This window comes from Oncorhynchus mykiss, chromosome 6 (assembly GCF_057628025.1).
Source record: "Oncorhynchus mykiss isolate SJ-2025 chromosome 6, ASM5762802v1, whole genome shotgun sequence".
Classification (NCBI taxonomy): Eukaryota; Metazoa; Chordata; class Actinopteri; order Salmoniformes; family Salmonidae; genus Oncorhynchus; species Oncorhynchus mykiss.
In genome coordinates, this window is record NC_143027.1 from 57,669,174 (window position 1) to 57,695,489 (window position 26,316).

General features: G+C 40.3%; 1 protein-coding gene across 2 annotated transcripts in view; it reads right to left on the minus strand.

Moving 5' to 3' along the window:
- ano1a (anoctamin 1, calcium activated chloride channel a) overlaps positions 1 to 24,593 on the minus strand; it is a 45,319-nt gene extending 20,726 nt beyond the window's left edge. The window contains exons 1-11 of one of the 2 annotated variants that reach the window (XM_090238412.1): positions 24,236 to 24,593; positions 20,819 to 20,991; positions 15,998 to 16,342; positions 9,937 to 10,035; positions 9,593 to 9,744; positions 7,010 to 7,064; positions 6,550 to 6,601; positions 6,307 to 6,362; positions 6,181 to 6,222; positions 1,880 to 1,944; positions 1,575 to 1,709 (exon numbers count right to left, since the gene is read on the minus strand). In XM_090238412.1, coding sequence (XP_090094538.1) covers positions 1,575 to 1,709; positions 1,880 to 1,944; positions 6,181 to 6,222; positions 6,307 to 6,362; positions 6,550 to 6,601; positions 7,010 to 7,064; positions 9,593 to 9,744; positions 9,937 to 10,035; positions 15,998 to 16,342; positions 20,819 to 20,926 — 1,109 coding nt within the window. In that variant the 5' untranslated portion in view covers positions 20,927 to 20,991; positions 24,236 to 24,593. Of the gene's footprint in view, positions 1 to 1,574; positions 1,710 to 1,879; positions 1,945 to 6,180; positions 6,223 to 6,306; positions 6,363 to 6,549; positions 6,602 to 7,009; positions 7,065 to 9,592; positions 9,745 to 9,936; positions 10,036 to 15,997; positions 16,343 to 20,818; positions 20,992 to 22,929; positions 23,362 to 24,235 lie in introns of those variants that run through there. The other variant, XM_021607006.3, reaches the window with a different exon arrangement.
- Positions 24,594 to 26,316: the final 1,723 nt, after the last annotated feature.

Consider the following 26,316-nt stretch of genomic DNA (forward strand, 5'->3'; position numbering starts at 1 on the left):
TTGGGGTATGTCTATCAGTTTTGCACATCGAGAGACTGAATTTTTTTCCCATTCCTCCTTGCAAAACAGCTCGAGCTCAGTGAGGTTGGATGGAGAGCATTTGTGAACAGCAGTTTTCAGTTCTTTCCACAGATTCTTGATTGGATTCAGGTCTGGACTTTGACTTGGCCATTCTAACACCTGGATATGTTTACTTTTGAACCATTCCATTGTAGATTTTGCTTTATGTTTTGGATCATTGTCTTGTTGGAAGACAAATCTCCGTCCCAGTCTCAGGTCTTTTGCAGACTCCATCAGGTTTTCTTCCAGAATGGTCCTGTATTTGGCTCCATCCATCTTCCCATCAATTTGAACCATCTTCCCTGTCCCTGCTGAAGAAAAGCAGGCCCAAACCATGATGCTGCCACCACCATGTTTGACAGTGGGGATGGTGTGTTCAGCTGTGTTGCTTTTACGCCAAACATAACGTTTTGCATTGTTGCCAAAAAGTTCAATTTTGGTTTCATCTGACCAGAGCACCTTCTTCCACATGTTTGGTGTGTCTCCCAGGTGGCTTGTGGCAAACTTTAAACAACACTTTTTATGGATATCTTTAAGAAATGGCTTTCTTCTTGCCACTCTTCCATAAAGGCCAGATTTGTGCAATATACGACTGTTGTACAACTGATTGTTGTCCTATGGACAGAGTCTCCCACCTCAGCTGTAGATCTCTGCAGTTCATCCAGAGTGATCATGGGCCTCTTGGCTGCATCTCTGATCAGTCTTCTCCTTGTATGAGCTGAAAGGTTAGAGGGACGGCCAGGTCTTGGTAGATTTGCAGTGGTCTGATACTCCTTCCATTTCAATATTATCGCTTGCACAGTGCTCCTTGGGATGTTTAAAGCTTGGGAAATATTTTTGTATCCAAATCCGGCTTTAAACTTCTTCACAACAGTATCTCGGACCTGCCTGGTGTGTTCCTTGTTCTTCATGATGCTCTCTGCGCTTTTAACGGACCTCTCAGTCTATCACAGTGCATGTGCATTTATACGGAGACTTGATTACACACAGGTGGATTGTATTTATCATCATTAGTCATTTAGGTCAACATTGGATCATTCAGAGATCCTCACTGAACTTCTGGAGAGAGTTTGCTGCACTGAAAGTAAAGGGGCTGAATAATTTTGCACGCCCAATTTTTCAGTTTTTGATTTGTTAAAAAAGTTTGAAATATCCAATAAATGTCGTTCCACTTCATGATTGTGTCCCACTTGTTGTTGATTCTTCACAAAAAATACAGTTTTATATCTTTATGTTTGAAGCCTGAAATGTGGCAAAAGGTCGCAAAGTTCAAGGGGGCCGAATACTTTCGCAAGGCACTGTACATGGGAGAGAGAAAACCCACCAAGAACGCACAGACTCAAAATGAAAAGCAAATAACAAATCACAGCATGTCTGTACAGTAATGTGTTCAGCATCTCTTGGGTTATTGATAAACCATCACTTGTTCTTCCATGCCGTTAGAAATCGAACCATGCAAGTGTAGTTGTGGATTTAACTGTAGTTGTGGGTGTAGTTGTAAGATGCCATTGTACCTGGGAATGTCATTGTCCACAGTGGCACAACCGTACAGGAACACTATGACCCCCACTATGGCAGCAGGGATCAGCATCTGGGTGTAAACCCCCAGCCAGGCAAAGTACAGGCCAATCTTCTCCCCAAAGTACTTCCTGCAGGAGAGGAAGGAAAGCAGCACGGAGTACATACGTCAGGAATCAGTTCAGATATGGGGATTAACTCAAGCCAAGACAATGATATAATACTTTGTCTTTTTGATTGCTACAATACAGTATAGCATATAGTCTCTGCATTATCAGAGTTTAGAGCAGGATTCTCTCACCTGATTAACCCAATTGGTTGGTACTTGTAGAAGACACTGTAGCTTGCCCATTCTTCATACAAGATCTGATGAGACAATAACGGGTAAAACAACATCTTAAATTAAACAATACTTAGAGGCAAAACCATGATGGAAGACTACATTTAATATATCTTCTTATCTTAATTCTCATTATAGAACAGAGGAAAAGTCAGTTTGGCCTCATAAATGATTGAAATCCATCATGCAAATTATTCATTTAAACAATGCTGACAGGAAAAGGTAAGTCCCATTACAAAGCCCTTATGAAATATTGCATAGCCCGTTACTAGTCACAGCTATGCTGTGATCTCAATTGTAATGATGTGCGCTGAGAGTCGGGAAGCAAATTCAGAGACTGAGTGTTTTAATAAAATAAACGGGACATAATACAAAAACAAGAAGCACAGACATGAAACAGAAACAATGACGCCTGGGGAAGGAACCAAAGGGAGTGACATGTATAGGGAAGGTATTCAGGGAAGTGATGGAGTCCAGGTGAGTCTGATGACACGCAGGTGCGCATAACGATGGTGACAGGTGTGCGCCATAACGAGCAGCCTGGTGACCTAGAGGCCGGAGAGGGAGCACACGTGACATCACAATGCTATATTTGCTGCCTGAGTTTTGCCAAAGAAATCAGTGCCATTAAGGCCCAGGGGTCGGTTGCATAAAACCCCTTAAGTTTATTTTTCCCTGATATTTTCCCTTAAAGTTTCCTTAACTTGAATCAGGTGCAGAACACATTTTAAGGTGAATTCCCCCTTAAATTAAGTAAAAAAGTTAAAGGTGCCTATGAAGCCCCTTAACTGCTTCCTTCAGTGTGGATATCAATGTAAACAGCATTTGTGAAGGTGAATGTTGCATTTATCTGCCCTGGTTACAATAGGAGAACATCAACCTGCTAAACTACCTAGCTAAACAATGGAATATGCACAATCCATAGCTATACAGCTAGTAGAAACGAATAGAAACAATTTGAGAAAGAAGTTACTACAAGAAACGTGGTTCATTATCTTCTGAAGCAATTTGGCTATCCTGTCTTGATTGTAGAAGTTCTATTTTGCTAGCTCACAAAATAAATGTCAGCTCTTTGATGAGATGTTCAGTTAGTGAATCAGCCCGTCTCCATGGTAACCAGATACTATTTCTGCAGTACATACCTTCAAACTACCACAAAACCCCCTTAACCTGTTAAACTCTGACCCCCTCTGGTGGCATTTTCTAAATTATGCATAATCTTGTATACTACCCTCATTACGTAGAAAGGTAAGAACTGTGGGATTCCGATAAAGGTGTCAGAAATAATGTTACTGGGCCTCCCTAGGGGACCCGGGTTCGATCCCGGGCTGTCACAAACGGTCGTGATCGGAAGCCCCATAGGGAGGCACACAATTGGCCCAGTGTCGTCCGGGTTAGGGGAGGGTGTGACCGGGGGGGCTTTACTTGGCTCATCATGCTCTAGCGACTCCTTGAGGCGGGCCGGGAGCCTGACCTCGGTCGCCAGTTGAACAGTGTTTCCTCTGACACATTGGTGCAGCTGGCTTCCGGGTTAAGTGGGTGGGTGTTAAGAAGCTCAGTTTGGCGGGAGGACGCATGACTCGACCTTCGCCTCACAAGCCCGTTGGGTGAGTTACAGCGATGAGACAAAATCGGGGAGAGAAAAGGGGGTAATTAAAAAAAAAAAGAATCATAATAATGACTACTACAAAGCCCGAGATACTAGCTAGCTAACAAGACTACCTAGGTAGCTCACCACCTCACAAGACTAGCCAAGTTATCTGCGTTGTTGCTTGCATGCGATTGGCTGTGGTCTTTGGGGTGGCACTCGGCCTGGGAGACAGGGCTGCTTGTCAGGCATCATTCAGGGCTTAAATACCCCACGAGCTCAGAAGCTCTTAGGTCAAGGTAAGGAACATTTAGCTTGCTAACGTTCTAACTTATAAACTGATCATGAGCGCCAAACACAAACGAAAGCATGATGTTAGCATGAAATGTACCATCCCTTAGTGTAGCAATCAATAAAAACATATGCGCCGATCCACTGTGGATTCTGCCGCCCAGCCATACTGACAATCTCTCATCATTACGTCCACTCCTATTTATAGAGTTTCTCGTGATCTCGACAAAACAACTTTTGTTATGTCGCGATCATGGTGTGGCGAAATCTGCTCGGAGCCTTCACCGTGCGCTGCCACTTTAAGAGCGCATGAGCAGTAAGGAAGGAGGAAATAAAGAGAGCTCGTTCAGCTCTTTGGGAAGGGGCTCTTTGGTGGCGCGACAGTTTGATTGTGTGTGCTGCAGAAGTTTTGTTTGTTTTCAGCGTGTGTAGTTTATAGAGTGTTTAACTCAATCGTCGGTGTAATCGCTCTAGGTCGTGGTTGTTTTCGTTTGGGACCGCGTCCGTTATGGATCGCATGGATTAGTAGCAACATTGTTGCGAAGCTTTAACATACAAACCAACAAACCATCGGACAGTCAGACAGTACACCTGCACGCCTGAAGACCACAGCTAAGATCTCTCTTGTTCTCTTTCTCTTTTTCTCTTCCCTCTATCGTTCCAGTGCTTTACCCTGCAACAGACTCTCTATTTTTCCAATGCACTTCCCATTGAAGTTCATTAGAGCTGGACTATTATTGCCCTGCCAGAAGTATTTGGACATTTTAGTTAAAAGGGAGGTTGCTTGCAAGTTGTGTATTATGTGAACTGTATTGAGGTGTACTAATGACATGTGGCCGAGAAGACTGTGGACATTTTTAAGGCCTTTGTTGTGTCGATGAACACCCCCCACATTCATACCCTTTGCACTCATCCACTAGAAAATAATACAGATTATTGCAAATCCTATGTTGATGACTGGGTTCGTTCTTGTATGAAGTTGCTGTTGAATTGCTCTGCCATTATTAGTATTAGTATTATTGTATGAGGTATTCTTGTTTGGGTTACCCCTGTGCTGTGATGTGGGTTTTATATGGTGTGTATTCTTTTTTCTCTCCACTGGCTATCTGGTAAACAGGCTACCCTCTAGGCAGTCTCTTCTGCTGATGTGTGTGGGTCTGGTAGTGGTACTCTCTCTATTCTACTCTTTTTTTCCTTTCGGCATGGTTAATACCTGCCTGGTGCCCGAACAAAATCTTTCTTTACCCCTCTCTAATAAATACCGCTACAATGGGATAAATAAGTTGTGATCTCGATAACGAGGGAATTATTTTTATTCATATGTCCTCTCTGGACTTTCGTACTTAAGGGAAACACTTAAGATGTTTTATGCAACTGGGCCCAGGATCAGCATGTAGGGACAGGGTGCTGTGGTCTGTGTCGTCTGACAGGTCAAGGTCATCCTCGAGCATCAAACGTTATTTAGATTACACTTAGATTGCCCCTCGGTCGTTCCTAGAGTGTATCTGCATTAAACAATATAAGTGAATTTCACTGTTGGTCTCATGTTGCACTCCTCTGCCTGTCATACATGAGGTTTCACTAATGAAGTGCCATCACTGTCAGGCAGGGAAATGGGCACCCAAGGGTCATGCCATCAGAGCCTCACAAATATTTTTTTTTTTACTGAACAGTAGTCCCAATGGCACAGCACCAAACAGAGCTTTGGTAGGTTACTATCCTCCAGCCAAATGGCCCCGTCTGTTCCCAAACAGAGCTCCCACTTTGCAAGACAAATTAGTGATGCTTGTGACTCATCATAGACCAGTCTAGCGTAACAGAACACACGACTGGAAAAACAACAAACCACGGAACAACTCATAACGACATAGCCTCTGAAATGTAATCATGCCGTCATCTCAAGGACATAAGTCATTTCTGTGACAGAGCACTCAATTTGCTCTGTGCACGGACTACACCAGATGGGGGGGGGGGGGGGGGGAATACCACTGCCATATCGCAGCTTGGGAATTGAGTATTTCTCTGAGGCTTTAGATTTTCTTTGCTCTGGGCTTAAATCGCTTAGATTCGACCAGACTCGTTGTCGTACAATGCTTGAGGATGGTGAAAAGGGATTAAGCCTGTTGCCGTGGTGACACTTTCAATACATACAGTATAATTATTATCTAAGCCAAAGGGGGCTTTTCCTCTCCAACGTTGCTGACGGCTTGTGTTTAGAAGGCGTTTTGAATTCTGTGCTTTAACCTTTTCGATATGCTCCGACGCCAGCGACAAGACTTTCCTGTCCTTTCCTGGTTTATGATAATCGCTAACAGCGACACAAATAATGGATGTGTTTGTGGTTTCATTGATTGCTTATTGACCAATGATTTGCTCGCCTCACCTTTCTGTCATTGGCCTCCGCCCCCATGCCGTCAACATCCCCCTGCAAGGCAAGTAATGACAGAATTATATCTGGTCAGAGTGCCTGGCTTCGCATGGGTATTGATATGTGTGGTAATATACTCACATCGTGAAGAGGGTACGCAGCAGTGTAAACACCGTTGCCAAGGAGACTGGTGATTCCTGTAAACGTCATTTTCAAGAGATCAAATTTACTATCAAGCAGAAGGCACACAATAGCAATCATGTTCTACCACAGCATACTACATGTAGTGCAGTCTAGAAAGATAAGACAGATGTCATTTACACCCCTAAAGGATCCAAATTCATTGTAATATCCCTAAGAGATAGGGGACATGGCTTGGCTTACCCATGGTGTATTTGGCTTTCGTGCATCTTGTACGTTTCAACACTTCATATACCTAAATGGGTAAAAAAAAAACATGAAAATAAATACAAAAATACTTCTGCAATGTATGAAGATGATCTCCGGTGAGAATCCCATCCAAATAGGGCAGAAACCGTGTCTTGTGCCATGAATTTGTTAAGAAATGGACCTCAGCTCCTGGCCATTAATGAACAACTCTAAATGCATTGATGGACAAGTTGTTTTCAAACTTCACAGCAATCTTCCAAAAGTCATTTTAGCTCAGTAGTGATGTTTCTGTTGAGCAGTAAAGTTCTACACCATCTCCACTGCGAGCAACATACGCTGACTGAGAAAGAATCCAATGAAAAGTAAATTACATTAGCAAAATCATACATTTACTTGTGGTGCGAAGGGCTTTTCATTGACTTGCCCATCATTCCAGCAGATCTATAGTACTTACTATTGAGGCCCTGGTTTTGCTGTCGAAGAAAGACGCTCTGTCTGAGAGATCAAACCTGTTAATACAGAGGAGCCTTCTGTCAGCGGTTTATTTAACAGAGCCATGTACTCAACCAGGAGAAAGAATGTTAGTTTTCTAGGTACGTGGAGAGGAATGTTTGTGTGTGTGTGTGGCCAAGATGTCACACACATTGTCATTATTTAGACCAAACATACAATACAGGGTGGCTACAGGGATAATACTGGTTGCAACATGTCTTGGTAGCTAGTGTTAGTCAGACGCCTGGCCTACACAGTGTTCATTGAGAGTCAGGAGCTCAAAATAGCCTGTAACCTCTATGCCCACTCTCTTGAATAAAACCGAGCTTGTTGACTAGCCTCACTCAAAACACATTCAAATATTGTGCTTTTTACAATACATAATATTCTAACATCCAAACGCAGATTAACTATTCCCAGAAAATCAGAGGATAAATCTCGGATTAAAAATAATATTGAATAGCAGTGTGGATGTCTTCCAAACAACATCTCGGTTCAGATTTTGTTTCTGTTGATTTTGTATCCGTTGGTTTTGTGCCTGGTGATTTTGTGCCTGTTGATTGCACCTCTAAATTATTACTGTCAAGGCACAGTGGGGCCATTAGCCATGTCAAAAATGACAAAGAGCTCATGACTGGTGAAGACTGCGGGGGTAGAAGAACCATTTCAATTCCATTTATTTCAGCTCAGCCAGATCACATTATGGGGAAATGCACCTACTGAGATGAATAATTACAGGTAGCAGCCTGTATCATTCATACATAATCACATCTTCTACACATAAAGCATCCAGCTCACTAATTAAAATCTTTTAACATTAAAACCACTGGGCCTTGTGGGAAGCTAAATGAGCAGTCATTTTTACTGCAACACTAACAGTGTAATTAATATATTTCATATATGCGATCGCCAAAAATTACAATTAGATTGTGCTTATGAAGGTCTAACGTAACAGAATACTCTTTATTTTATTTCAAATAACAATTGCTTTTTCATTAGATTATGTTACTATAGGCTATACCGTATGTAAAGAAAATTATAAAATAAAAACACAAATGTAAGTGTTCAATCAATTTTATTAGTGGAGTGCCTTTGTTACAGCTATGAAACAGAAAGCATACAGTATGTCCATTGAACACGCTAACAGCTTTTTTTTAATAAATGACCCCCCCCCCAAAAAAAAATAATAATAATAATAATAACCCAACCACCAAGGCGCGCAGTCAGCAAAACGCGCAGTCAGCAAGACGTGCAGTCTAATGATGAAAACATCAGTAGCCTAAACATCATTATAAGCCCAAATGTGCTTAATAAATAGTGAAAATCAGCACATAAGCAATAATGGCATTATAAGAAGTGTCGATATGACAGCAGCGAAAATTAGTCCATTATTTATACGTTGGATACCATGTCAAATGTGTTTGCTACTTCGTTAGCAAAATCTGAAGTGATCCCGTGACATGTTTTATCCAAATAAAAGTATCCCATACAAGTCTGACCAGAAGCTCTCCATATACACGCTCTGTCCACCGACTGCTCCATGGACATACAGGATTAAAATGAACGCTTTCGGCTCAACAGACAGATCCCAGGCAGTGTCTCCTTACCCCGTAATGACATTTTCAGTTGATCATCGTCATGTAGCAAATGTCATCGGCTTGTTCTATCTAAATGGTGCCATTCTTTCCGCTCTCCTGTCTCACTGTTACATTTGGTAATAGAAGGGGGGGGGGGGGGACGACCTACGCAGTGCCCACCATTCTGGCTTTGTTTGCTCTTAACTCTAGAAGGCGTCGGTTATTATTCAGGCTGAGGCTCAGAATCAGAACAGTAATCATCAGAGATGTCATGATTCATTTCTTCCCGCCATCCGAGTTGTTTTCAATCGGATCTTGCAGCGTCGCTAACGCAACATGTGCATCCATTCATCTTGGTCGTCTTGCCATTGTAAATTACGCACGCTCTCACTGTGTGCCCCCCCCTATTATTATTATTATTATTATTATTATTATTATTATTATCATCATTATTATTATTATTATTATCATCATTATTATTATTATTATTATATATTTTTTAAATGGCATGTCCTCATGGCTATAACTCCAGTTCTGTTTGTCCTATTGAGATTCTAACAACGGCAGTGTGTTATATATACTTATTTAGGAATAAGTCAAGGACTGAGGTGGCAAAACTTTAAAAATGGCAGAGTAATAATTGTTTTAAACTCATGAGCAGTCAGAATGACTGCTTTAGCGGTTATAGTGTTAAAAACGCCACAACCAGTACTGTAATAATTTCAATAGCTATACTCTTGCATTGTACCCATGTCTTGAATTGCAAATACATTTCTTTCCTATCGCATTACAAACATTTCAGGCCGCTTTGAATTTCTCACATGCATGGTACTGGAAGTAGACCCATTAACCTTTTGAGCTCTGCATCCTTGATCCCTTGTCAGAACGTGCTTAATGTTCAATGATGAGCCTAAACCCCTGAACCCCTGAACCCATGCCACAGGTCTCAGTGCTACTACTATACTCACAGGTGCTGCTTTTCCCGGGAGAATGGGTGGGAAAGATGCTTCACATTTTGGGGTCTATTTGGCTCCACTTTAGGATGAAGTGGCGCAGTCACTTTGTGGATGAACAGATTGATCCTCTCCACCACATTACTTCCCTGTTTGACCTCGTACACCTGAAGGGAAAGGGAAAACAGGAAGAAGACATGTTGAGAAATTAGTATCTGCAGGGACTTCGCTGTCCTGACTTTAAGGGGAAGCTTGTTCCACCATTGGGGTGCTAAGAGAGAGAAGAGCTTCAACTGGGCTGAGCGGGTATTGCCCTCCCATAGAAACTAACCAGTGATCCATCTAAAGGCAAGCCATACCTTTTTGGTGGGCATCTTGAGCTTCATGAATTCTGCCTCCCGACAGAGCACATTCCAGGGAGCATGGATCTTCAGGAAGCCAATTCCTGGGATTTTGTTCTGGAAAACAGAGAATGTGATGTTGAATAAAATAATAAAATCAGGCAAAAGGTTTTCATGGATATTTTATGTGTGTTGAAATATGTTTCCCCTGTTTTATCTGCGTGATATATGCATACCTAGAATAAAGCTACCGCCACGTCACTAAGGGACTACAGTAAGTCTTTCCAAGGTAAAGCACAGAAATGCTACTGTGGCATTGCAACTGAAAAGAAGTCGCAATGCTACAATAGCAAGGATTGACGTTGGTTAGTGTCAGCCAAAGGCTGTGTCCACTTGAATAGAAAACAAATGTTGGATAGTCGAATATATACCGGACAAAAGTTCTCTCTCCACAATCTCCTCTATAAAAAAACAACAATGGTTGTTGTTGTCAGCCCACTTCAGGATCCTGGCCCTGTCTGTTGAGAACACCGTGTCAAACTACACTTTCCACAGCAATATCAAGCAGAAAAGATCCTGCCAATTCTATTTTGGGGCTCTGGTTCGATTATCCACAAACAACCCTCATTCATGGACAAAGTAAGTTAATAAAAGAAAACAAGGAGGGTTGAATAAACTATGTTCAACAAAGCATAAGGATGTTGTCAACAAGTATGAAATCATTTTGAATTTGCCTTAATATCACTCAAAACAAAAAACTTCTCCCTTGTGAGCAACACTCACTAAATGGTAAGAGACCTCTTCATTCATGCAATGGGAAACCAACTCCCACAGAACCACATGCCTCCCACCATTTTTCTGCGAAATGTCGCGTAACAGACATTACGAAACACATATCAACGATAAAAGATAGAACAGTAAACACATGTCAAATCTTTTCTTACGTGGTTTCAGTGGTGGTCTGCAAAATGGAGTGGTTAGGACCTAGGCCATGGATTTTAAATACCAAATATGTTTTACGCTGGAAACGTATTTCAATCTGAATGGGACACACAATGTATCTTGTGTCTTGATCAATGCAATGATTTATGATGACTGAATAATGATTAATGGGTCAATAGCCACTCTCTAGGGTGTACAGTATGTAATTACCTATGACAATAGGCCTCTTTTTGCTTGTAAGGCTGAAAATAATGACTCCCATTTTAGATAAAATCTATTGCTCATTATGGTGGCAAAATTGCAAGATTATGTTATAATACTTGTATTGCATCAAATGGTTGTTTTATGCAACAGAATAGAGTATTCTTAACAATTGTGTGTGTGTTGGGCCTCTGGGAGATAACACTGACAGGAGATTTACCATGTTGTTTGGATGATAAAACCTAAAGAGCATTCCAGAGCATGAGTTAATGTTTCTGTTCTATACAGTACCAGGGAGAGATGGCTCCAGTTTGGAGTCGGAGGGCCAGACACGGGTCTTTACAATTAATTATGTTGACACAGCAGATACTGTCTGCTATGTATTATAGGTATCTTTCATACAAATCTTAGCCTTGTGACCCATTCTATATATCTGCTGTTCGTCATGTAGGTTGAAAGGGGTGTATCTTGGCTATAAAAGACCTTTGTACTTTTGTCTCGGGGCTCTCAACGAATCATCAAAGACGTCGATTCGTCAACCAGCCATCGCTATTGCAAAGCTCTCACTAATAAAGATTCAGTTTAAGTATAACTCTAACTTGTGTAATAAGTTTGTCTCTCCTCATTTGATACAGAAATTAACAGAATTAATTAACAGAAATTAACAGTACAGAAATTAACCACCACATTTGGCAACGAGGATGGGATGTGAATCTTCACTTGGTGACCGCTCCTAATGACATGGGTAAATCGTGCACGAGGGATCCCTCAAATTTGGGATCTCAGGGAGACCACACTACAGGAATGAAGCAGATGGACCCCACTGTTGATCTGATACTACATCTCGAACATATTTTTTTTTTTTTAAGAAAAAAAAAAAAGAGGTGAGCGAACAGCATGCGAAGTTGAGTTTTTAAGAAAAGCCTCTGTTACGTAGGCCCTGAGTGTGTATTCCTGTGTGAGGGGGGCACCTTGCAGGTGTAAACAGGGCAGAGTCAGTGGAAGATGATCTGAGAGTTCGTCGACTCAAAGACACCTATCATTGGTCAGTTGCGGGCGACCTAGTAATGTGAACCTGTACTTGTTTTAAACCTGTAATTATTTTAAACCTGTACCCCATTTTATAAGTATTGAAAGATGTAAATGTATGAGTTGCATTATCCTAGGAACTATTCTTGCAGGTTAAAATATTGTTGAAAAATAACTAATTGATTAGGTATGTTTGAGAATAGCATTGTGTGACTGTGATACGAGAGTTGTGTGAATGTGGAAATTAGTCTTAATCTGATGCTTGGATAGTAACATATGCTTAATCAGATTATTGAAATGTTGAATTTAAGCTTTGATATAACGTTATCTTGGGGCTCTGTTCCTTCACTGCCCATCATAGAATATCACGGGGTGGTATTGAGAGTGATGATATTTTAGAAAGCAGTTCCTGAGAGGCTTGATTTTTGCCGTGGTCTCTGGGAGGTTAGAGAACCGTTGAGGATCCCATGGTCATTGTCCGGGAAACAAAAGTAGATTTTTGGGGTTCTGCTTCGTAGCTGTGGAAAGTCCTTGAAAAAGCAAATGGAATGGTTGTCCTGAGTACCTACGAATTTCTTACGTTTTATATGGATTCTGTGAATGTATGAAAATATGATAAATTGTATGTGTGTATAAAAGATTACTAGAGATTTAATAAAGTAATACTGGGAACATAATTAGATACGATTTAAACCACCCATTCGTAGACGTACTGTACATATGTTTTGAGTTGGTATCTTTAATGGATCATTTGATAAAGATGAGGTTTAAGCATTATTAAACTGTCTACAAAGTCTGGGCAATTGTCTAAAAACTGATTGGAGTATGTCCACTTTTGGTTAACTTACCTTAATGATGTAAGTAATAAACGCTTATTGGATTTTCTCCATCTGGGTACAACATTTGAAATAAAACTGCCCTTAAGGCCTGAAAATTTGTTTTATTTTTTTTCTTCCCAGTATGAGGAGTTGCTGGATTTATTGAATAAACCTTTTTCCATAAAGTTAGAGCGATTTAAGATGGAATCTCGACCTAATTTATAACGTCGTACGAAGCCTAGGGTATCCATCAAACTAATTATCATTGCGTGATTATTGTGATGTAGTAAAGTAATTGAAATACGTTGCATGAGAAAACATAATCTAGTTTTATTAAAAAGTGCAAGATCTGTTTCCTAGTCAATGAATGTCAATTTAACTCTGACTGCTAATCTATTCACTTGGCATGTGAGAATCATCGCCGGAGAAACGCGTGGACCTTTAATTAAAGGTTATTTTCTGGGAATTTAGTCGTTAGTATGTGCCTGATTTTATGACTACAGACAATTATAAATTGGGTTATTTGCGGGGTTTCAATAGCATCGTCATTTCATAGCATTGGGTATATGGTATTGACTCAAATCTGGGTTTCTGATTGTAATTCAACTATTGGTATGTTTTGCCTGGAAAGATACGGTTGCTAGTGTTTGTTTAAGATATATACTGAACGTTTTAACAGCTTGCTTAGTTCAAATTGAAAGACAAATTCATTCAACATAAATAGCGAGGCGATTTCAATGTAATACGTTGTCTGTTTCCTAAATGGTCTGCTGGAATAACATATTGAGAAGGGAGTCGTATTTAAATAACTGAATCAAAGAAGAGACAGTTACCTAAATCTAATGAATTCTAATAATAGCGGATAGGTAATTGCGATAGAGTTGTGCCCACCGAAATGTGTTTTTTATTCTAATGGATCGACTGATGTATTTTATACATTTGGCGCATTACATGTTATTTTTAAAGTCTTGGACATTTCATAAGTGTGAAGCCGAAAGAGAAGAGAAAGTTGTAAAGTTTGTTTTTAATCTTACGATAGAGGTAAGGCAGAACGTTGTTTGAGAATGGGTTACATTTTTTTCCTACTGGTAAGAATAGGAGAGTTGGTTGTGCTCGCTGGGCTATATTGGGCTGTAAGGGATTCAGGTCTGAATAGTTGAATCGGAAACGTTTTGTGACAGTTTCTGATTATTGTTGCTTGGTTTTATAGTTTAGGTAACACCAACATTATAATCTGTTTCCATTACGAAGAACAATGTTAGGTCATTAAAGTGGATTGCCGTTTGAGTTTGACTTTATATTTACAGGGACAGTGCACATTAATCACAGTTGTGTGTATCTAATGGCAGGGTATTCCAGACATGGGAAGCTCTCACAGAGTAAGCAGATTGACTAAAGGTGCTTTTCCTTAAGGGAACTATACAGTCACCTCTCGTGGCGGACCTTGTGGATCTGCTGCCATGATGGCTGCCATGATGGTTTGGGTTTTCTGTTTAACAAAAGTACTGAGTGCAGGGGGAGCCTGGCCATTTAGAATCTTGAATACAAGACATGCGTCAGTGTACTGCACAAGATTTTTCCAACTCAGGAGCTCATGCTTTCTGAGAATGTAACAGTGATGATAGCTATTGGTCTTCCTATCAAGCACGTTGAAAGCCTGTTTGCAGACAGACTGAATGGGTTTTAATGTTGTAGAGCAAGCTTGGGCCCAACTAGTCAAGTATAATGTTAAGTTGGGGAGTATCATAGATTTTAAGTACAGTTTTGTTACCTCTGTAGTCAAACAATTTCATGTGTTTTGGAAATTAGCTCGGTTGAATTTGATTATTTGAGTTACCTTTTTCATTTTCTTTTTAAAAGAGAGGTTGGAATCAAGTATGATGCCAAGGTACTTAAAATCGGATACCACCTGGAGCTTTTCCCCTGACACATAAACATCTGGCTCAGTGGCATCAGTTGTCCTCTTTGTGAGGAACATGCAGACTGTTTTTTTTTTTTTTTTTTTACATTTTAGATTTGTTAAACAACAGGTTTGTTTTTACTAAATGTATGCAACAGTTTGAAATGATTAGATTACTGGAAAGGGGTTATTGTTTATTGTAGGTGTCAATTTCACTTAATGAAACACTGTATTATCTGATCTGGTTTGAGTAGGATTCCTCCTTCCGGGACTGATGGACGTCATCCAAAGTACGTAGGTTAAAGGAGACATAGGAGAACACGTCTCAAACAACATTTTATTAAATGCCTGGAATTAAATATCACCGATTCCTTACGCTGAGAAAAGTACTACGTTTGCAACATATTTATTTATTTTTTTACATTTACAGGGGTAACAGGAACAATCTAAGGAGAAACAGCTATCACATATTTGTTGGACATTGGTCTAGTAACGATACAGGATAATTGTATCTAAGGGCAGCGCATGCTAAATGAAGCACATCACAACTGAGGAAGTTTGAAACTAATGATTAATGATTTGAGGGAGTACAGTGGACTTATCATTATCAGGTTTTGTTTGTAGTTAAAACTTTTGGCTAAGTCTCTCCTCATTTGATAGTACAGAAATGAGCCACCACAAAATGCTGTCCTTTCTTATCAGATATATATTTGGTAAAAGCTGATCATTTGATACAGATCAATAACGTGACGAATGCAGGTCTATTATATATTTGAAAAATCATAATGGATCACAGTAAACACTCAACGCCTTGTTCCAGTATTGAAAAAGATACATGATACAATCGCTACATGAAAAATAGATGGACAAATGTCAACCAGTAAGGAGGAATGGAGAATTAAGTTGTGTTCAATAGAACAACCTGACCTCAAAGACAACATCTGAACATTGATTGCCAAGATGTGAAAGAATGCAGCTACAAGCTAGCATTTAGGCTAAATGCACCAACACACCAGGGCTTGAATATTACCCCAGAGTCTACTACAGAATAGTTTGATCAACATTTTTGTATCAGTTAGGTTAAGGGAGTCTAATTGCTAGGTTATTCCAAAAAGACCTCTTGAGATGTTCTACTGTTGAGGTTTTCCAACGTGTGGGGAAAACATACAGTCCAAGGCCACTAACTCACCCCCTCGTCCTTCTCTAGCTCCAGTCCCACCTCTCGAAGGTTATCCTCAAACTCAGTCTGGCGGAAGCGCTTGTCATCCTCATGGTAGTCAAGTCGATGCTTGTGGGCAGCAATCTCAGGGTCTTCTTTGGATGGTGGCGTGCCCCCACTTCTCATCGTGCTCAGACTGCGGCGCAGGCTCCTGAGGATGCGGTAATCTGCAAACCGGGATGTCTTGCGGCGAACACTCTGGGGTTTCTGGACATGATATGTGAGAACATAGTCCACCCGCCGCTGGCCATCCTGGAATGTAGGCCCCTGCTTTGGGCCTGAGGCTGCCTCATCTGACTTGAGGGAGTTCAATGGCTGAGAAGAGAGAGAAAGGGGGATTGTAGTTTCAAATGGAGACATGTTGGCAGATCACGAGGAGAAGGCATGTGTATTCTAGCCTGTGAGAGTTGTGTCGTATGAACATTTGTTCATCTTTTCAAATTGCAAAAGCTTAAGCCCTGTGGATAGTAAAATCGCCCCTCTCCACCATGATAAATCAGTGCATTCAACCCCATCTCTGCTACTGCCTTCTTCAAGGAGGGGGGATTTAAATCATTCTGTACAGATTAAAATTATGCCCCGCAAAAGATGACAAAATAATCTTTGCACCCTTCAACACATTACGTTAGACTTTCTCATAATACTTCATGTCCTAATCCAACTCATAAGGACATACTGTCCCGGAAGACCAATGACCAAATCAATTAAACGCTATTTGACAGTACGACTCATAGAGGAAGATATGGTAACAAAGTGACTCTGGTGTTTATCTTCGCCTGTGACCTAAAAACGTTTTTGCTCCATTATCCTTAAATACATGATTTGCTGTAGTGTGAAATGGGACTTGGCAGCAAATTGAAGTAAGGCTTTAAGTTAAATGTTGTTTAAAAAAAAAATATATATATACACATCACAAATAAAAACGAGCATCAAAACACAAAACATACATCTAAAACTATATCTAAAAATGCAAACAAACAGGGCAGATCCAGGTTCCCCTCCCACCTCGAGCCACCGGCCAGGCGAGGCCCCCATCCCTGGCCCAACGGGATACTAAAGGATGAATGTTGTAGTTCAAATTGTCCCCATTGACAAAATCAAAAAGATGTTTGTTTTTACAGATGAGGATTGTGTAATGAAACATGGATTGAATTTCATCTTTCAAAAATGGACTGCTCTTGTCCGCATTGAACTCATGACCTTGTCAAACTAAATTTACTGCATCTGATAACAGCTTATATGTGAAAAGCTACACTTGTGCCATATAGCATGTTATAAACAAACACCACAACTTTGACTCTGAAATAATCCTACTCTGCGGGGAAGGGTTCCTGAATACAATCGTGTTTACACATTTATATATTAAGCACAAATATGTTCCCCTTGTGATATATAGATGTGTTACTGCAAAATAACTGTTAGGTATAGTGACACACATTGATGTATAATAGGGATATAGGTATTTTTACCTTAAAATAACTCATTCAAAATTGATTGTACGCATTAATACAAACTAAATGTGTGTAGATCTAGTTTGAATGGCCTCACCTGTATGTTCTCTCTACTGGTACGGCACACCCAAACACAATATTTGCTCTGCAATCATCTGTTAGAAATTCATCGCTTTTGTTGAAAACAAACAGTCGCTTTCTTATGGAAAACAAACCTATTTGATAAATCGAGAGACAAAATAGCTATAGTTGTGGGAGAAACATCTCAGTCCAAGCATCCCACTGGACGACAAGCCTCAGCCCCCTCAGAACAGGAAGTCACAGCAAAGGTCACTCCTCACAGGGAATATAAGGATGTGGTTACGGCATGTTGCAGATAAAGGAACGGAGAGAACCAGTAACCTTCCTTCAGCCACCCACCTCCTAGCTCCTGTGCTGTGAGCAAAACCAGCATGCATATCAATCGTGTTATTACTCAGCCACGGGCCCCCCTAATCTAGAGAGGCATGCATAACTTCTGACACATTTGCATATCAACCTTTCCAGGTGTATGGCTACTGAAGCTAAGCCACCTAATTATCATGCCCATTCACTATCAGCTAAGTCCTGTGGGAGAGGGTTGAACATAACATCTGTAGGGTCACTATAGGATAGATGAACAACAATACTGCATCATTTTAATATCATAATGAATACATAAATTAATTCTGGAAATAGGTCCTCATAACAAGAAAAATCCATCAGTGTCTGTTTAAGTAGTCACTTGATACATAACAATACATCCACATTCCGCACTGATTTAATTGACTCAGTGTTTTCGAGCAATGTACTTGACCTTAACTGCTTTAGGTGCATACATTAGCTTGCTTAATCATTCCAGTGTGTCTGTGATTAGATAGTCCAAGACCGCAATTACTGTCCAAATGACCCTCTGACCCAATGGAAGGTCCACAAGTTTGACCTAATGCAGTCTTCACAGTGATGGGGCAGTAGTCCTCATCAAGAGAGGAACACCAACTCTGACTTTTTAACCTTCTACACCGCTAACACAGGGCAGTACATGAGGGCGACTTCCTATAAGCATTCATTATTTGCACCATTTCTTTCTTTAAAAGCCAGTTGAACAGTGCTGAAGAGATTTTGAACGGTTTTAGGTTATTAAAACATACAATAATTATACACAGAAGTTCATCTTAGTGTGGTAAAAATGATGACTGAGGATCAAAACAAAGATTCCACCCAGGATTAGATACAGTTGAAGTCGAAAGTTTACATACACTTAGGTTGGAATCATTAAAACTCCCTTTTCAACCACTCCACAAATTTATTGTTCTATAGTTTTGGCAAGTCGGTTAGGACATCTACTTTGCGCATGACACAAGTCATTTTTCCAACAATTGTTTACAGACAGATTATTTCACTTATAATTCACTGTATCACAATTCCAGTGGGTCAGAAGATTACGTACGCTAAGTTGACCGTGCCTTTAAACATCCTGGAAATTTCCAGAAAATGATGTCATGGATCTAGAAGCTTCTGATGGGCTAATTGACATCATTTGATTCAATTGGAGGTGTACCTGTGGATGTATTTCAAGGCCTACCTTCAAACTCAGTGCCTCTTTGCTTGACATCATGGGAAAATCAAAAGAAATCAGCCAAGACATCAGAAAGAAAATTGTAGACTTCCACAAGTCTGGTTCATCCTTGGGAGCAATTTCCAAAACACCTGAAGGTACCACGTTCATCTGTACAAACAATAGTACGCAAGTATAAACACCATGGGACCACGCAGCCGTCATACCGCTTAGGAATAAGATGCGTTCTGTTTCCTAGAGATGAATGTACTTTGTTTGCGAAAAGTGCAAATCTTTCCCAGAACAACAGCAAAGGACCTTGTGAAGATGCCGGAGGAAACGGGTACCAAAGTATCTATATCCACAGTAAAACAAGGCCTATATCGACATAACCTGAAAGGCTGCTCAGCAAGGAAGAAGCCACTGCTCCAAAACCGCTGTAAAAAATACAGACTACGGTTTGCAACTGCACGTGGGGACAAAGATCGTACTATATGGAGAAATGTCCTCTGGTCTGATGAAATAAAAATAGAACTGTTCGGCCAGAATGATCATTGTTATGTTTGGAGGAAAAAGGGGGAGGCTTGCAAGCCAAAGAACACCATCCCAACTGTGAAGCACCGGGGTGGCAGCATCAAGTTGTTGGGGTGCTTTGCTGCAGGAGGGACTGGTGCACTTCACAAAATAGATGGCATCATGAGGATGGAAAATGATGTGTATATATTGTAGCAACATCTCAAGACATCAGTTAAAGCTTGGTCACAAATGGGTCTTCCGTATGGACAATGACCCCAAGCATACATCCAAAGTTGTGGCAAAATGGCTCAAGGACAACAAAGTCAAGGTATTGGAGTAGCCATCATAAAGCCCTGACCTCAATCCCATATAAAATTTGTGGGCAGAACTGAAAAAGCGTGTGCAAGCAAGGAGGCCTACAAACCTGACTCAGTTACACCAGCTCTGTCAGGAGGAAAAGGCCAAAATTCACTAAAATTATTGTGGGAAGCTTGTGGAATGCTACCCAAAATATTTGACCCAAGTTAAACAATTTAAAGACAATGCTACCAAGTACTAATTGAGTGTATGAAAACTTCTGACCAACTGGGAATGTGATGAAAGTAATAAAAGCTGACAAAAATCACTCTCTCTACTATTATACTGACATTTCACATTATTAAAATAAAGTGGTGATCCTAACTGACCTAAGACAGGGAATCTTTACTATGATTAAATGTCAGGAATTGTGAAAAATTGAGATTAAATGCATTTGGCTAAGGTGTATGTAAACATCCGACTTCAACTGTATGCCCATCAACTGTTTATACACTTTATTAAATGCTTTGATCTTGAGGGCGAAAAAAAGTCAAATTATTTTGAATTATATCCCACAAGACATGCCATCAGAGGTCTCTTCACAATTCCCAAGTGAAGAACAGACTATGGGAGGTGCACAATAGCGCATAGAGGCATGAGTACGTGGAACTCTATTCCACATCAGGTAACTGATGCAAGCAGTAGAATCAGATAAAAAAATATATACAAATACACCTTATGGAACAGCGGAGACTGAAGACATACATACACACAGGTACTGTACAGACACGCACATACACACGCACTCTACACACACGTACATTGTAATCTTGTTGTATGGTGTTATTATACATGTTGTATTGTAGATTTGTAGTGGTTTACTGCTGCCTTGACAAAACTAATGGGGATCCCTAATAAATACACATTCCCAATGTAGAGAAGACCACTTACGATGGAGTCATACTTGCTATATTTGCTAACGCCACCATCCTTAGTGTTCCCAAAGTCAGCTGCATTCTCTTCGCCAGATACAGGGATATAATAGTCATTCCTCCTCATGGTGCCTTGCTCTTCCAACTCAGGGAGAAGACTACCAGAGAGGCCGTGTACTAGGAAAGTTGTACCTGTGTAGGAGGAAAGAGATATGATTAGTATGGCACAATATACTGTAAGTATTTGATACTCTGGGATGAGCTTTCAGGTCAAATGGTGCTAAGAGGGTACTGTCCAGCTCAATGGCATGAGAAGCATCCCACCATTGTGTACTGTCTGATGAGGTTCTTGACAGCCACAAAATAAAATAACCAACATGCTTTGGGTATTCATTTCTAGGGTAAACCAACAATGTGGATGAGGAAGTACCCATATGGCTGACTATAATCACTGAGAATCTGACCGTAGTTGAAATCGCACTCAACATCTACGTGCATGTTGTGTGAATGTTGAGCAAAAAGGTTTTTTTCAAAGCTCTAATGTAAAAGCACTGGTTTGTGTAAGCACGTCCATGAATCTCTCATGGCCTAAAGGCTAATGTTGTTTCGGTTTACCGCTTAGTCTTTTGTTCATTTGTCACCCCCACATGCCTGTATGACAATATTTCTATAAATATTTTAACATCTGAGCATACCTAGACAACGTACAGATCTGGTCTTTGATTAGGAATCCTTGAGATGCCTTTTACAGTACATTGAGAAAATCTTCTAGAGGGAATAAAATGGAACCCCACCAAGTATCTGCCTTTTCTTGGGCAATGACTCACAAGGATTCCCCTACCCTAGGCAATGCTAGGGACAGCTTCTGACAGTCAAAGACTCCTATATACTGTAAGTCAAATCATTGTAATAACCTTTCACAGATAAGGGGCCTTGGGTGCTCTTTAGGGGAAAAAAAGGAGTGTGTGATGAAATTTGGAGGAGCCTGATATGGACCATAATAGGCTTAAGAATTACATGATATAATTACACTGACAGCTCCATTCAAATCAAAATCTGTGACCTGATGTCTTGCACTGCAAAATTCTGTGTTGGAATTTACAATTCAGTAGTGATACAAAATTAATTTTGTATCTCTCCATAAAGATGCTATAAATGGTCAAATAGTCAAGTGAATCTATTCTGATTTAGAAGCTTGATTTGCTATATCAACATGAAACAAGTTATTGAGAGGTGAAGGAATATGATGTGATGGAGTAGCTAATACAAAATGAAATTACACCAATTCGATGGACATTTCCCAACTATGAACCAGCCAACTATGAACCAGCCTTCATGCTTATCAGAAAAAACACCTTTCTATGCTAATTCCATTCCTCATCCCATTCAACATTAGAATAATTCAATAGCAGTCGTAGATAGATACTGTATATACCAAAAGCTGTCAGAAACATATTTCTTAACATATTTGTTTTTACGAATTCAAGCTGGAATGGTTTGAATGATAGTATAAGGCATGTTTGAATAGAGTCGTGCTTACGTAAATATATCTGTCTGTGCGTATCTCTTTATCTGCTACTGTAGCCTAGCGTAGTCCAACTGGTTCCACAATGAACACTTGTCTCAGAATACTGACATCCAGGTAGACAAACCTCTCAAAGCTACATTATAGTGAATGGTCATGATGACAAATGTGTAATAAATCGTTTCAAACCCCCCAAAATGCCTAAAATATAAACATGCACAAATAATGTGTTAAAACTAAATCGGGTGGGCTTATATATAGTTAATTAAAGGCTACAGCCTGCCTGCCTTCCTACACTTTACATTTACTTTAGTCATTGAGCAGACACTTATCAAGAGCGACTTAGATGATCAATTAGGGTTAAGTGTCTTGCTAAAGGTCACATGGACATTTGTTCGCCTACTCGGGTCGGGGATTCTAACCAGCAACCTTTCAGTTACTGGCCAACGCTCTTAACCGCTAATCTGCTGCATATTCATATCCATCAAATAAAGCTCTACTTTATCCAACCATAGACTACCTGTGGTGCGCTTTTTATTGGAGTTTATAGCCTACATTTAGAAAATAAATTCAAATTAACCATTATTCAAACACCATTAACTTACCAGATACTGTATCATGATTGTTTATGGTTTGCATCGGATCATTTTCACCATGCCTCTCCATTTGAACAGACTATTAAAACCGGTGATCACAACATATTTCCTCTCTCTGTCCTCCACGCTCTGAAAAACATCTATCTAGACGATGCCTTCACTGCGCCCATGGTGTGGCAAGGAAACCTTGGGTTTCCCACAAACGTCCCACTGCTTCCCCGCGAAGGCTAGCCTACTACAGAGGCTCGCTCTCTCTAAACAAGACATCTAATCCATACGCGTTACGAACTATATAATGTGCCCTCCCACAATACGTCGCGCAAAATAGCTGTAATATATTTCAATGCAGTTCATCACTAGGATGGTAAAAGTGGTGGCGAGAGCACCAGCAAAAGACAGCTGGTGCCGCCCACGCCACGATCCTCCAACATGGGTAGGTGTGAGGGTATCCGTCAAAATCAGATGTTTCATGCATTACGATACTCATTTGACTGAGCAACGCGGCAACATATTACATATGGTTCTATGATTTCTAATAATATAATGATTTGACCTGCACTGTCATGCACTCGGCTTTTCATACCCGTATCAAATTATTGATTGCGGATTTGGTGAACCCAAAAAATGAGGAAATTAACTTAATCAATGGATTTACTTTTTCAATGAAAAAAAACAAACATTATATAGTAGTTCGAATGAGGGCATTTCACCAAGTCAATACCTGGAGGCGACAGTCCGAACCAAAAGGGACAGTCACAGATGAAGCGATCAAGAAAAAGGTCAGAAGTACCCTAGAACATATACAGAATGTAAAATTTAGATGCCCAGTCGCACACTATATCTAACTTTTATGGGGGACATTCTGGATACCTGCGGAATTTGAATTTTACGTAGCCGGCGTGGGAACGACTTCGTTCTGTACGATGCTTACATTTGTCAGGAGCATGATCATAGTACAAAATCTAACTCTCCATAACAAATTATTTAAAAACGTGTTTTTATATGTAGAAATATTTCATAGGCCCATATTTACATGTGGATAATCTATTTTTCGAAACATTCTGGAAAATATACTCTTTACGATTGGGTTACCGGGATGCCACAGAGAAACACCAGGGAAACCACCACCGCGACAACGAAACGCACCTGGGCTTTGAATTAACTTGGTAAAACGAAACAATATTTACTGAAATTACTGAAAGACAGCAATTAGGCTTACTTTAGTTCAGCACAATAAAACAATAATGTCCAGACACACACAAGTTTAAAATTATTTTTTTTTAAACTGCACTTTCCAACATGGTTCCAGTCTCACCTTTTTTTGCGACTCACCTGTGTCGAAGATTGTATGTTATAATGACAAGATAGCCGACTAGAAATACGTGTCCTCAATGTTTAGGGTCAAACAAGATCAGGTGGGACCATTCTAGCCAATGAGAGGGCAAAACAACAGTGAAACAACGAAGTCGTTTTTCTCAAAGTTACCGGTATGCCATTTGCTTCCACTTATGTCAGTACATTTGTAACAGCCGAAACATTATGGAACTTATATTTGATGAAATATGCCTTACTTAATTCGACACTCTCTTATAGACCTCCATTCAAAAAATGTCTCATCTCACATTGACAGATTTTGGGAAGAGTAAAGCCTGTCCCTTCGCTTCTTCCTCTCTGCCTGTGTCTACCTGCTCAACGACCTCCCTGCTACTACTCCCTCCTCGAGGATGAATCAGGAAAAATGTATTGTTGTCGTCACCTTAGTGCCACAAACAATAGCCTACAGAGTTTGGCATTGGATTACCATTGAAGTTTACAAATAGTCTTTCAAGTCTGTGAATCAGAATAATAATATATCATTATCAGGTAAGCCTAGGATGACAATAGGAAATGCAATTCAACACATTAGGAATGCTTTCAAAATCTCTGCACACACATTCCAGCCTGGGCGTGTGGGGACTGGTATGCAGCAGGGAATAAGGTCCAACAGGATGGCACTCTCAGCTGTTTTCAGATCAGAGCCAGACAACCTGAGACTTCTAAATGCAGTAGGAAAGTGACAGTACATGCATAAAAACTATTATATTGTGCATCATTCACATCTGGATTCAACTACCTGTTCTGTCACATCTTTAAAAAGTAGCCTGTGTCTGTGCATACAGTCTTGTTTAAAATGTTGAAAACACAGATGGGAAATGGAATAGAAATACCTGTTGAGGGGATGGATGTAATTAGGTTAAAAATAAATAATCATATTCAGTTGATGGACTTTTTTAATGCAAATAATCATTGGACAATGAAAAGCCATCTGAATACATTTTCCTACCAAATGCTTTTGCAACAATAGTGACTTTACATATGTAAAATGTTTCCTACAGTCCTCTGGACAAATACGTATGTTATTCTGGGCGGTAACAAAAATAATTTCTCCTTCAAATTTATCCAAGCATTTGTATCCTTATATTGTTAATTTGATGAGTTGTCTGGAGCCTTTTCATGATGTCAGTCCTTTGGTAGAGGCTGTGGTCTTCTCAAACCACAATCCCAATGAATGTATCCATGCACGGCGTGCAACTACTCAGGAATTCTTCTTCATTCACTTTAAGTAGTAATCAACTGTGTAACAATCAATGTGTGTTTTGCCTTCAGCTAGCATTTTGGTATGGTGGTCTTCTTTCAAATACTAATTTTGGTCTCTCACTGTGGGGCCACACCATTTTAGGCAAAGTCACAGGAAGCTCCAATTATACAACGTCTGTCAGAGAACCCAACTACTTATAAGGCACCCCAGCACCCATCCTCTACTTAATGATTAATGATCTGGTAAGAAGAGGGGCGGGGGCGTATGCTTTATGGTTAACGAGACGTGGTGTGGTCACAACAACATACAGTAACTCAAGTCCTTCTGTTCACCTGATTTAGAATTCCTCCCAATCAAATGTCGACCGCATTATCTACCAAGGGAATTCTCTTCGATTATAATCACAGCCGTATATATTCCCCCCCAAGCAGACACATCGATGGCTCTGAACAAACTTTATTTGACTCTTTGCAAACTGGAATCCACACATCCTGAGGCTGCATTCATTGTAGCTGGGGATTTTAACAAGGCTAATCTGAAAACAAGATTCCCTAAATTGTATCAGCATATCGATTGCGCAACCAGGGCTGGTAAAACCTTGGATCATTGCTATTCTAACTTCTGCGATGCATATAAGGCCCTCCCCCGCCTTCCTTTCGGAAAAGCTGACCACGACTCCATTTTGTTGCTCCCTGCCTACAGACAGAAGCTAAAACAAGAAGCTCCCACGCTGAGGTCTGTTCAACGCTGGTCCGACCAATCTGATTCCACGCTCCAAGACTGCTTCCATCACGTGGACTGGGATATGCTTCGTATCG